Source organism: Lissotriton vulgaris, chromosome 2_1 (assembly GCF_964263255.1).
Source record: "Lissotriton vulgaris chromosome 2_1, aLisVul1.2, whole genome shotgun sequence".
Lineage (NCBI taxonomy): Eukaryota > Metazoa > Chordata > Amphibia > Caudata > Salamandridae > Lissotriton > Lissotriton vulgaris.
The window spans coordinates 770,551,817-770,565,141 of NC_141687.1; the positions used below are offsets into that span (position 1 = coordinate 770,551,817).

At 42.8% G+C, this 13,325-nt stretch overlaps 1 protein-coding gene across 3 annotated transcripts in view; it reads left to right on the forward strand.

Annotated features, from left to right (window-relative positions):
* Positions 1-13,325, forward strand: part of ERICH2 (glutamate rich 2) — a 406,715-nt gene that overhangs the window by 78,027 nt on the left and 315,363 nt on the right. For all 3 annotated transcript variants that reach the window (XM_086958687.1, XM_086958688.1, XM_086958689.1), the window contains 2 exons: positions 1,051-1,099; positions 6,147-6,174. In XM_086958687.1, coding sequence (XP_086814813.1) covers positions 1,051-1,099; positions 6,147-6,174 — 77 coding nt within the window. The remainder of the gene's footprint in view (positions 1-1,050; positions 1,100-6,146; positions 6,175-13,325) is intronic.

Below are 13,325 nucleotides of genomic sequence, written 5' to 3' on the forward strand. Positions count from 1 at the left end.
AGAGGCGGGGCTGTTAACCGCCTACAAACAAAGGTATATAAGGCAGCTTTAAACCTTCCAAAATCAGCATCACCAGCGCAGGTTCGTTTGGAATTCGGTCTGCTGAATCAGAAATTCCGCAGTATGGGAACTTTTGTGAAACTCTGTCATAAGCTACGTATGTCTGAAGATGGCTCACTGGACAACCTGTGTTGGAGAGAAATCATCAACCAGCAAAAACAGCACGTGCCAAACAGTTGGGGAGATTTTTTGCCCCAATCCTTGGATGGCATAGGACTGGAAGCAACATGGGATTTGACCCCAGACAGAAACAGCTTTGACAAGATTATAAACAATGCAGTCAAATGGGAATCCTATCTGGAAGACAAAACAACTACCGCAAAACGACAACACGGGTGGACCGTGATAAACTCATATTTAGGGGTAAAGCCACAGTCTTATCTGGAAAGTCACTTTAGTAGGCCACTAAAACAAAGATACATAGAACATCGACTAGGCCTACATTTTTCAAATGACCTGCTACCATCTTGGAAAGGTAGTCATGCTGACCCTAATTGTCGCCTATGTGGATATCAAAATGAAACTTTAACCCACTTACTATGTGCTTGCCCGGCACTTACGGATTTGAGGAGACGGCTTTTAAAGTCCATTTTTAACAAACTGAACATCCGAACATGCAGGCAAGCTGTAATTCGATGGTTAGATGGATCATCTCCCATGTTGGCATGTAGGGGGGTTAAATACATGAAGTCAGTCCAATCACTCCTACAACAAGCGGAACAAGGAACTATAATACCACACCGAAATATATGAGCTCAAATTTTCTGTATGGACTATTCATTTTAATTAATTATTTAAATGTTAATATTTGCTTAATATTTTAACGATGATCCAAATGTATTTTGTAATAATTTTTATTAATTTTATACAATAAAAATTGACTTGACTTTACTTGACTATCTTTGTTTGCAAGCATTCATTTCTAGGTTCATATTCTTTATAATTGGTGACAAAATATGTTCACACAATCAATATTTAATTTTTCTGCAGGGATCAAGAGACTGGCAAAAAGGAAAACTTCAGGTGTTGGGGGGAAAAGGTATGGTATTTATCTCACTACCTCCTCCAGTTCCCATAAAAGTGTATTATTTTCATTTTAAATTGTGATATCTTCATCTGATAATGGTCAGTAGCTGCATATCTTTGTATTACTGTTTTGTTTTGGTATTTTCTTTTAGCAGTTTTTATTGTTTTAGATTAAATCAATAATATTTATAGTCCAGCAGTTTTACTTCACGAATAACCTAAGAATCCCTGTGCAGATACTAATAGCAGTGTGTTTCTCTGGGCATGGTGTGTCAAAGGGAAGGCACGTCTGCCTAATTAGCAGCATCGGGAGGTGTAGGGCAGTTGTGCATCTTATATTTATGGACTCTTGCAGACTGCTTAGAAATCATTTTATATGCATTTGCTCAAACGATTCAGCCTTCCATACAAAAAAGACACCACCACTCCCATATCCAATTCACCATTTTAATGACGACAATCATTTTAGGGATCTCCGTGTTCGTCAGGACGATGTGCCCCACGACCAAATAAAATACATTTAAAAGCCATTCATAAGCATAGAACACAGACAGTTTGAACTTAACATGGCAATTAATCTCATAACCTTGACATATAGTTATATTCCTAAAGAAACATATACATTAGATGTGTGCTTTATAAAGGCCATGTTATCCAGGTAAACAGTGATTTCATGAGATTCAAGCACTGATGATAGAAGGTTTCAGAAATTGCTAGAAAATAAAGGGGCACCACCTACATTACCCAACCCCCCTCTGGGGTGAGGTGAAGTCGTATGAAGATGTGCCTTTGTTGTAACCTATATATCTATTATATTCTTACTGTTGAGATGTATGTTTATGATATAGAGTTGTCACCTTCATGTAATGCTGGAGATGTGAAAGCCTACCAATGTAGAGTTATTGATGAACTATTGAAAGATCCTAAAAAGTAGACCCAAAGATTGTAGGCATCTTCTAAAGAGGTCCTCGGTCATCTTGGGTCCATATTACTGGTGGCCCAGATATCCTTACTTCAGTACAAGTCCCTGGGAAACACTGCTTGACAGGAGTAAGCTTTGCCATAACTCTTAGCCAGCAGAAAACAGCCCCAATATCTGGGTTTGATGCTAAAGAATTTGGGAACAACTGTTTAACTGAGGATGGCATTTCTAATTTCCCAGTTAATAAGATATTTGTAACTTAGGGCATGGAAAAATACTCCCCTTAGCTTGTTGGCCTGCAAAGGACAGATCTTCTGACAACAAGAGTGCCTTTTCAGAGTCAGAGTTGCAAGTGGCATCAAGAGTCAAATAATCCCTACTCCTTCTCAAGAAAAATTGAAATATTTCCAAACAGACAGTCTTGTGATGTCAGAAGCAAGCAGCACTCTGATTTTAAAGTGGTGAAAGCAGTGTTTTATAAGCCTAACATAGCAGTGATTAACAACATTTGCACTCACTGTCATCCCTGATTTCAGTAGGAAAACAAGTTAATGCTTCCCAAGCCTGACTTGGTAAAAAATAAAACCAAACATTATTTGTTCCTCTGCTTTTCAAGGTGGTGAAGCATCCAAGATTCTATCTTTCCCTTCACAAACTCAAAAAATAGCAACCAAATGCACACCAAATCACTGTGACCATAGCCAAACACATCCCTGTCCTCTTCCTTCCAGAAAGTATGGCTCCTGTTTGTTTATGAAAGCCAATAAACAAGCATTTACAATGCAATAGGTCTCACATTATTAAAGTTTGAGCTATTGGCATTGTAAATGACAATGCCTTTTATTTATTTGCATCAGTGCGTAAACAAGCACTTTGTACTTATAGTCCATGCTTATGAGAAGCAAGGCTGGCAGTCTCTTTTACTGCCAGCCTTGCTCATCGTAAGCAAGGACTTTACGTTCAAAGTGCGTGTTTATGCACTGATTGCAGGTTTTAAAAACAAATGAATAAAACACATTGTCATTTACAATGGCAATAGCTCAAACTTTAATAATGCGAGACCTATTGCATTGTAAATGCTTGTTTTTTTAAAACTCTGGACACTAGGGCACCGCTGTCCAGTTCTCATTGTATTGCTCTGACCACAAAAACATGGTAACATTGGCTAAACCCTAGTAGGCATATTTAATTTGCCAGTAGGGACACAGTACGTGGTGCAGGACAATACACAAACAGCAGGGAAGTTAAGTCACCTTTGGACAGCAGCATGTATTAAGCCATCCACAGGGATGGCTAGGATGACTACAAAACATGGCTTCAAGCTACAACTGTAGCCTGGCTCCTGCTGTTTAAAAACCAAGCAGAGCTGCCAAAATAAACCCATTATGGCAGGAAAAATGTCTACTTTGAAATGCTAAGTAGGCCACCCCCTACGTATTCCTGCAGGCCACAAGGCAAGGTGCCTAGTATTTAAAAGCAGAATATTTAAGGGTTAAACGTTCGCTTGTTTATGCCCTGAATAACCTTTAAAAGGTAAATTATTGGTGTAGGTGCTATGGCTTTTCCTTTGAGAAAGATGGCCTGGGGGTCCCATAAGGCGAGGGCCAACTTAAAGCTGGCCCAATCATCAGTGGTATTTTAAAGGTTTTTAATGACACCTCAACGAAACTCCTTAGCCCGCCCCTCGAGATTTATAAGGCCCAGGTAAGAGGGGGTGCACTCTATGGCGTAGAGCTATGGGGTCACACCACAGCTGCCCCTCTGATGCCCACAGAAAATAGTTTTATTAGGCGCCTGCTCCGTTTGCCTATGGGCTCTCCTTTGATTCCAATGCGGTTGGATTTGGGCCTGGTACCTATATAGGAGATCGTAGCAAATCGCCCTCTCCTGTACTGGAGGCGCCTTTGGGCGACCCATGAGCTTTCGAGCTATGGGGAGGACCTGAGAGACATTCTCCAGAGGGGGACCTCGGGGAAAATACCGTGGCTGAATTATATCAATTATCTCTGCCATGCCCTAGGTAGAGGAGATCTGTGGTTGTTTCCCCAAGATACCTGTCCATTGCTTTCCAAGAAAGTACTGAATGTTGCTCTAAGGAGGTACCGATTGGAATCTACAACAAGTAATCTCTCGATGGGTAGGCCAACGGAGACTTTTCTGAATATTAAGGCTTATCCCCTCTTTGAAGTCTTTTTGGATGATATCCAGCCTTCCTTGGCTAAGAAACTTTTTATCCAGTTCAGACACAGCTCATTGCCACTGAGGGCTGTAACATACAAATGGCGGAACGCCCCCCCAACGGCGATTACTTGCCCGGGGTGTTCGAGCGGCCGAGAGACAGATCTGCACGTTTTGCTCTTCTGCACCACCTACTCCAGGGCAAGGGCGAAATTGATTTTGAAGCTATGCAGGGCTAGGGGCTTTAGGGACTACAGGGAGGTCTTCAGGATTCTTAAATATGACACTACCCCCCTGATAGTGTTCGCCACAGCTAGATTTCTTCAATCTATGTGGTATACGAGATGTGCAATACTAAAGCTGGAAGCGCATACTTCACCCTAAGGGTTATTTTAGGAGGTGTCATACCTTTTTATATATTTTTTTATACTGATATTTTGTTGTTTTAACCAATGTTCTTAATATTTGCAGGAACTGTTTATACGAGATTTTTAACATATTTAAACTTAGTATTATCAGTTCTATTTTGTTACCTTGACGTGTATTTTGTGTATGTATGGCCTTTTTATGGTATGTTTAACGAAATAAAGTACTTTGACTGACTGAATGACTGACTCCTTTGAGAAAAGCTAAAGTAAAATTAAAATGAGATTTTTGTAACTTTAGTTCGGAAAAAGCTAAAGAGTCCATCCAACCACTGATTTTAATTTTTTATTAAAAACCATATTCAATGGTAACGTTGGATGTTTGATAAACCTGAAGGAAATGTGACTTTTAGAAATGTATACTTTTCTTGTCTGAAATTACAAAAGACTAATTAGCATTAGCCTGTCTGAGCTGTGCTCCCACCAGTTCTTCACCCTTTGAGAAGGTGTGAAACTGCTTCCAGGGCAGGACCAATGTCTTAGCGCTCTTGGCCTGATGGCCCGGGTGTTAAGGAGGCATCTCAGCTTATCTTAGAAAGGGCCATTGAAGAGGGCCCAGGAAATGTATTAATGCGAAGGTGGCAATGGGGAGGCCTGTGCAGTCATATTTTAATTTAAGGTGAGATGTGGGGAAGAGGAGCCTTTCATTCCCAAAGTATTTGTGTCCATGCGATTGCTTTGTCTGTTGTCTAGTTTGTGAAGCGCAGTTGATGTGTGTAAAGTGCTTTAACACTTCCCGGTCCTCTACTTGTTATAAAACATTGCTAAGTTATAATAATTATACATTCATAAATGTAATAATAAAAATAACTGAATATACTTGGACGACAATGCTTTGGGTCAAGGACAAAGCTTACTCAAGAACAATTGTTCAGGTTAATTCAGCCAGGGAGCCCGGACGAACTTGCAAATTCTCACTATCTTAGGATAGAAGTTCTTCATGAAAAATATGTTGGTTTTGTTACCTTATGATCATTACAGGCAGTTTCTGAGCTACTTGAAAGGAAATGATGTGTAATTTGTTATATAAAATTCATGTATGACCAGATAGAGCTTGTAATTCTGAACTTCACATGTGATGGGTACTGCCAAAGGGATGTGGGTTGTTAAATTATAATATTAACCTTGTGATTATAGAATTGGATGAAAACATGAAATACAGTAATAATGAGAAATGTAAGACCATGATCAAACGTATTGGAAGCAGAAGTTTTGAAAACATGTATTGCTCACAGTGTAAGATGTGTATTGGAATTGTTAATGTAACCAGTGTTATGTACTTGAAATGTGTAAGTGTTCTCTAGCCTGTTAGCAATCATAAGCCGAGAGGGCCCAGGCTAAATGTACCATACGTAAGGATGGGAGCAGAGTGTTTTAATGCAAAGTTGTTGTTTTTCAATATGTTTTGCTTTATTCTTGACACAGTTAATAAAATATGTTAATGTGCTACATGTCTATACATCAGTAAAATACTAATGACAGCACAGACTACTGAATCACACATTCTAGTGTATAATTTTTTGTTTGTATTTTAGAAGCTTCACCAGTTGAAACTCCCCCATGGTAAGTACAAATAATTTTCCACTATTTGCATAAAACAATATGTTTATGCAATGTTATTCTCCTGTTTCAAATGTACTAGAAATAATATTTTGGCATTTATGAGACAATATTAGCCCATTGAATCCTAAAGGTGTTTTGAGGATTCTCAAGTAACATGGGCATGACCTAGACTGAACCCTTTGCCTTCCAGAGGGATTCATATATCATTTGTAGTGAAATAAATTAGCTGATGGCATACACCTCTGTTGAAGGGAAGACACTGCTCTTTATAAAGATGCCTCCCCCCTGCATAAGGACACCAAGCAGTGCAACTTGCATTTATGAATTACATTTGGAAGACACATTGGTAAAACCATAGAGCAGTGCGCATTAAGCCAGAGCAAGAGCTGCGCTGATGACCAGTGAGACATATATGTTCAGTGACAAACATTAACTAATCTATGGGGTCACAGAGATGATAATGCAGAAGAAAATTGATGTAAACAAATACAGAAAGAAACAACTACCAGGAGAGCAGAATAATCTAAATTAAGCCAGAGGGAGAGTTAACATGCAACCACAGAGAATTACTTTAATAATTCAGCAGCCAGAATGGGGCAGTACGAAAAGGAGAGAGCAAAAGCAAATACAGCTAGTCTCCGAGTGAGACACACAAAGACCATCGCTTTTAGGGGCACATAGGGAAAAATAAATAGATGCAGACTAACAAATTTTCATTGGGCGTCCTCCCTGGGACTTGACACAATGTATCCTGCATTAGGAAGTGTAAGTGGTGATCCACTTAATCTGCTCTCACTGCTTTTCACTGCCTCCAGTAGCACCTCAGCTACTGGTTAGGTCGAGCTGTGAGAGGAGAGAAGATCCATAGCAGAGCCTGGCCTGGCCCATTTTTCTGACTGTGTAGCCAGGAGCTTCAAAATCGGACAGGCGTTTTGGAATGTTGGACGCATCTCCTCGATCGCCACGGGCCTGCTGACTTAGCGCCGGCCATGGTTGGGGTCTGGCTCTTCAGTGGTCAACTTGAGACACAACAGTCTTATTCAGTGCCATCCTGACCAAAAGGGCTGTATGCACAGCATATATACTTGAAAGCACCAACTCTATGTGGGGGCCCGGCGGAAGAAAAGCCTCATGGACCAGCCAGTCTCCTGATCCCCATCAGTGGGGAAATGCAGAGATGGGAGAAGTGAAGGAGCGGAGAGACAAAGAGTGTTTAGTTGCATTAATCTACTTCTGCCCCTTCATTCCCTTTTCTCCCTCATTGGGCATTTTACCCCTCCCAATGTCATAAATAAAATAACAGGAGTGACATCTGTATCCCTTTTCTCTACTTAACAAACAGATAAAACTAGAATTATGTCAACACCTTAATCCCTATTGCATGTTGTCCCACCCCCTGCTCTGTAATTTATGCTAGGGCCGGAATCTTTGCTCTAAATGAGGTGCAGCAAATACAGCAATCATAAAGCATTGTTTATATTGCCACAATGGTCACTACACCTTTTTCCAAAGAAACCACAGTCTTGCGGAAACGTGGGACATTGGCCAGGGCCAGTTGGGCGGAGCGGAGGTCTCTGGTCGATGTGTGGAATGTGAGGCGGTGGTTGAGGTACGCAGGTCCTGCGTTGTGTATGGCTTTATATGCGTGTGTGGGGAACATGAAGGTGATACTTTTGTTGATTGGGAGCTAGTGGAGGTCTCTCAGGTGGCCGGTGATGTGGCTGTGACGGGGGATGTTGAGGATAAGTCTTGAAGAGGGGTTCTGAATGTTCTGCAGTTTCTTGAGGAGTTTCTGGGTGATGCCGGTGTAGAGTGCTTTGCCGTAGTAGAATTTGCTGCTGACGAGTGTGTGGGTGACCATCTTTTTGACTCGGTGGGGATCCACTTGTAGATGATATGACAGTTTTGATTTGGCGGTTCATGGTGAGTGAGTAGTCCAAGATGATGCTGAGGTTTTGTGTGTGGTCTGTTTGGGGGTGGGGGGAGCCAAGAACTGTGGGCCACCAGGAGCCTTCCCAGACCGAGGGGTTGGAGCCCAGGATGAGGACTTTGGTCTTCTCTGAGTTGAGCTTGAGGCAACTGTCCTTCATCTAGGTGGTGACAGCCTTCATCCTATTGTGGAAGTTGTTCTTGGCGACTGTGGGTTTGTTGGTGATGGAGAGGATCAGCGGGGTGTCAACGGCGTAGGAGACAAAATTAGAAATCTACTCCAGTAGAGTCACACCTACTTTTAGATTCGTTTTTTTACTTATATGCGATTTTAAAAGGATTGATGCAAAATCTCTAAAATCTATAACTATATAGATTTCCAGGAACACTCAAGTTTCCAAATTGTAGTTAGGCGCTGTTGGAACCGGGACTACCGGTCCACGTAGGGTAGCATGGCACAGAGTGGGAAGGCTAAATCTAGAAAAATGTAAATTGATACTTGTATAGCGCACTACTCACCTGCAAGGGTCTCAAGGCGCTTGTACGAATACCGCTGTGGAACCCATCCTGGCTTTCCCTGCGAGGCGTCCACTCCTGGGCACCCCCAAGGTGGAGGCCAGGCATCCTTAGCGTTGTGGGGGCCGTTGTGGAGATTAAGCAAGCTATTGCCCAGAGTTGCAGAGTGGGACTCCATGATTGGAATAGGCACCGAGGCGAGAATTATCAGGTCCGTGGAATTTTGAGCCCAAGACCCACCGAGGCGGGGAATTGAACCCTGGTCCCGGGCTAGACCTCTGCATCAGGGTCTGGTGCTCTAATCATTGACGTTATAGACAGAGTGGTCCCGGACTGGGAAAGGGAGGAAATTAAAGGAAATAGTGACACACTTATATATACATACATAAAACCAAGAAATGGTGTACAGAGTTTTTATTCACAATGTACTGAGGACCATAGTCAATGGCTGTGCATTTGATTACATTTAGTGAAAATTTGTTATAAATACGTGCCCATAAACAAAGGGGGAGGGGAGGCAAGGAAAAAGGAACATGTGGGTGAGAATATACAAGCAATCTTATAATCTTCAATGAAAAAAGGGGAAAAAAAGCAATTTATACAGTTATTTTGAAGTTCCCAACAAAACTAGAGTGACTAGAGGACACACACCCAGCCGGCCGGCCTTTTGTGGTGTCTTCGACACAAAGAATAATACAGTCTACTGATAAGGGCCGGCCCAGGCCGGTTCTCTCCGAGTGAACAACACCTCATAACTAAAACATCACACTTGATCTACATGCATCTCAGTCTGCAGAGGCAGGAAGCAAAATGGAGTCTCTCTGGTTCTGGGCCTTGTAGGCCCGAAAAGGATGAAATAGACACTTAACTCTATCAGAGTACATACACAAACCATACCAATATGTAATATAAAGTCAGGACTACAGGATCCACCCTCTACTATAGGTAGGATGATGAAAGGACACATAATTATGTCAAAGCCAATAGGCAATAGATGGATTAGAGTCAAGAATAAGGGATCTATCATCATATAAAGCAGCTATCCTCTAGTTTATGCTTCTAGGTCTGAAAAGGGGCCTAAAAGGACCAAAACAAGATATGAATAGGGATCTAGGATGGTAGCAAGCTTAAAGTCACCATCACTCAGAAATAGAGCCAAAAACCCGGTCAGGACACTGAGATAACATGATTTTGATTCCTATCAACAGAAATGAGCTGAGTGTAAACAGATGCCCTTACCTAATTTCGTTGGAGGTGTTCCATTATTCAAAAAAGGAGCCACCGTTTGGTCTCAAGGTGTGTGGTCTACAAGACGAGAGACAGAGATGGAAAACGGGATTAGCACTGAGTCGGACCACTGAGGCACCTTCCATTTTATATCTGATACCCTCTACGACTGTGAACCTATACTACGTCTGCCTCATTGGCAGGTGAGCTCGATCACTTACAATGATGCCTTAAAAAACCTGGATATTTTTGATATTTACATTCTCATAAGAAGTATATATAAAAAAATTCTTTCAGGAATGCTCCTCTAAGACGTAACAGTTTTTAGTTTTTCAACCTAACCCTCCCCGTCTCTGGAATCACGGACGGTTAGGTAAGCTGCTCCCTTTCACAGAACATTCTCTGTACATCTATGGAATGTTTTTTGTCTTGAATGTACTTTATTATTAAATATTTTTTTGTCCGCCTTTCTTATATTTGACTCCCACAAGGAGGTTTTTCTCGGAAGGGCGCTGACACAGGTTGATATGTCCATAAGTCCATGACTGTGATTTAATCTTTGCATAATTCTCACTCTATTGAGGTCCACACTGTTATTTAGCTACTACCCTTAGTCTCTCTGCTATGTGAGTTTCTCCTGAATATTAGATTAGTCACTATGAGTTATACCCACTATGTCGAGTGATCTCTGATGAGACCTCCCTGTTTTTTGACTGAAGATTTCTTTTCCTTACCCTTAGGAGGATTTCCCTCTCCTTCCCCTCCCTCTTTGTCCTGAAGAAGACCCTCCTAGCAAGGGGCAATTTCCCTGCACTTCAATTTGGGTCGAAACGTAGACTTCCACTTCACCTCACCAGCCTCTACCGCTAGTATGATGTTCACAGCTGTTTTAGGAGCATGGTGTTCTTAAAGTCTACTGAATTGATTCATACTTCACTTGTGACCCTGGGACCAGGAGATCACTCTAGTTTTGTTGGAAACTTCAAAATAACTATATAAATTGCTTTTTTCCCCTTTTTTCATTGAAGATTATAAGATTGCTTGTATATTCTCACCCACATGTTCCTTTTTCCTTGCCCCCCTCCCCCTTTGTTTATGGGCACGTATTTATAACAAATTTTCACTAAATGTATTCAAATGCACAGCCATTGACTATGGTCCTCAGTACATTGTGAATAAAAACTCTGTACATCATTTCTTGGTTTTATGTATGTATATATAAATGTGTCACTATTTCCTTTAATTTCCTCCCTTTCCCAGTCCGGGACCACTCTGTCTATAACGTTCATTCACCCGGGTCCAGTGACTTACATGGGTTAACCCTGTCTTCTATAACACAGCTCTAATCATTGAGCCACACTTCTCCAGAAGGCAAGTATGATGTGTTTGCGCAACACTGACTACAGCACCCCAGTGCAAACGCACCAAAAATGACACCACACCTAAATAGTTAAATAGGAAATAGTGTGACTGTATCTCTTTGTTTTACAAAAGGGAGGAATGAAGGTTCCAATGTTTATTAGATTAAGTAGTGGACATTTCACCTCTATAACTAAATGCATTTACTAGACAGGACATTGTAATTTTCCACAGTAGCCAAAGAAGCAGGTTTTAAATACATTTAGCTAGGCCTGCAACAGATAACACATCACACATGGACCACTTTGAAACAGGTTGCCGATGAAATCAATCAAGTAAGTACATTGTATGTTGCTGTAATAAACATGCGAATCTGCTCGGAGCAAGCAAAGTTGAATGAAATTCTATTTTAGCAGATGTTCCGCATTAAGTTGAGTTAAGCTGATAAAGGCATTTGGTATAAAATCACACAGGTTTTTCATTCAAGGTGTGCTGTCTCTCCTTCACTCCTGCGTAGGAAAATATGCTTAGAGAGTTCTTATTCCCGAGAGGGGATGGAAGTCTGTCACCCACTCTTATGATTTAAGTTAGTCACTTTGTTGTCAGAGAGTGGTTTACTTTAGGGAATTAACTCTTAGCACTCCTGCTTCTGTTTAGTTTTCCCCCTCCCCTCCCTGTACAGCTTTGCTCCTCCCGTTCCACCCTCCATTGTGTGATCTCCAAATACCTTTGCGCCCGATCAGCGCCTGTGATTCAACGTCCTGGGAGCTTATTTGCTGCTCGGTCTTTCCCCTTCCTCCCGCTCAGGTCTCGGCACTTCGCCTGAGGCGGGCAGGGGGTCACAGCTGAGCCGCGAGGTAAACTTCTTAGAGGCCTTGAAGCTCAAGGGCCTCCTTGCGCTTTCACTCCCGCTACACTGGGGAATCAACTGTGGATCACCTCGGCCTTCCGGGTGGTCGTGGCCACCTCTGCCTCAGCGCGAAGCTCCGGCTCGTCGGAGAGGTAACGTGCTAGGCGGGATTCCGGTTGCTAAGCGACCCCGCCCAGCATCTCTCTCCGAGCCGGCGTCGCCTCCCCACTCCTCACGCCCGGCGCAGGAACCACTCTGCCTAACTCCACGCTCAGGCCAATAAAATGACTGGAGTTCTCTGTCAGCCTCGGCACACAGCGCCTCAGTGAGGGCACAAAGAGTGAAACAAAAGGGGGGAAGGGGGCCTCCACCCGATGTAGCTGTTGGAGATCTAGACAATGTAAATTGATACTTGTATAGCGCACTACTCACCCCCAAGGGTCTCAAGGCGCTTGTACGAATACCGCTGTGGAACCCGTCCTGGCTTTCCCTGTGAGGCGTCCACTCCTGGGCACCCCCAGGGTGAAGGCCAGGCATCCTTAGCATTGTGGGGGCCGTTGTGGAGATTAAGCAAGCTATTGCCCAGAGTTGTAGAGTGGGACTCTATGATTAGAATAGGCACCGAGGCGAGAATTATCAGGTCCGTGGAATTTTTAAGCCCAAGACCCGCTGAGGCGAGGAATTGAACCCTGGTCCCGGGCTAGACCTCTGCATCAGGGTCTGCTGCTCTAACCATTGAGCCACACTTCTCCACACTTCTCCACAATAAGCGCTGTCAACCAGGTTAGCTCTCATCAATCAGGCAAATCAGCAATGAAGGGCAAAAATTAAGACCCCGCTTCACCTCAGGGGTCGTAGTGGAAGACCCTCAGTCCGAGTTGCCTTAATAGCCTACATCACCCCCCGCCCCCTTCTCAAGTTCTCTGGGGCTGGGTCAAATCCACTCTGTTAGACCTGTCAGCCCTCTGGGTGGTCCCTCCTATTTAATTATTTAATGTTGTCCCCTTTTTGCCCCTCAATCGGTTTATTTTTGATGTCCACTGGGCTTTTCAGGTGTTGACCTAGGGGTTAGGTGCTCTTTGCCCTCATAGTCTTTTTCCTGAGGCCTAGGTGCCTTTCTGACTGAATACATTGATACACAAAATGGTGGTTGGTAACTGCCACATTTTTTTACCTCGGAGACCTGGGCCATAGGATTACACTAGGAAGGTACTAGAACCTTCTGGAGGGTTCTGATAGCCAGAGCCAGCCTATATAAGGCCAGAACCAG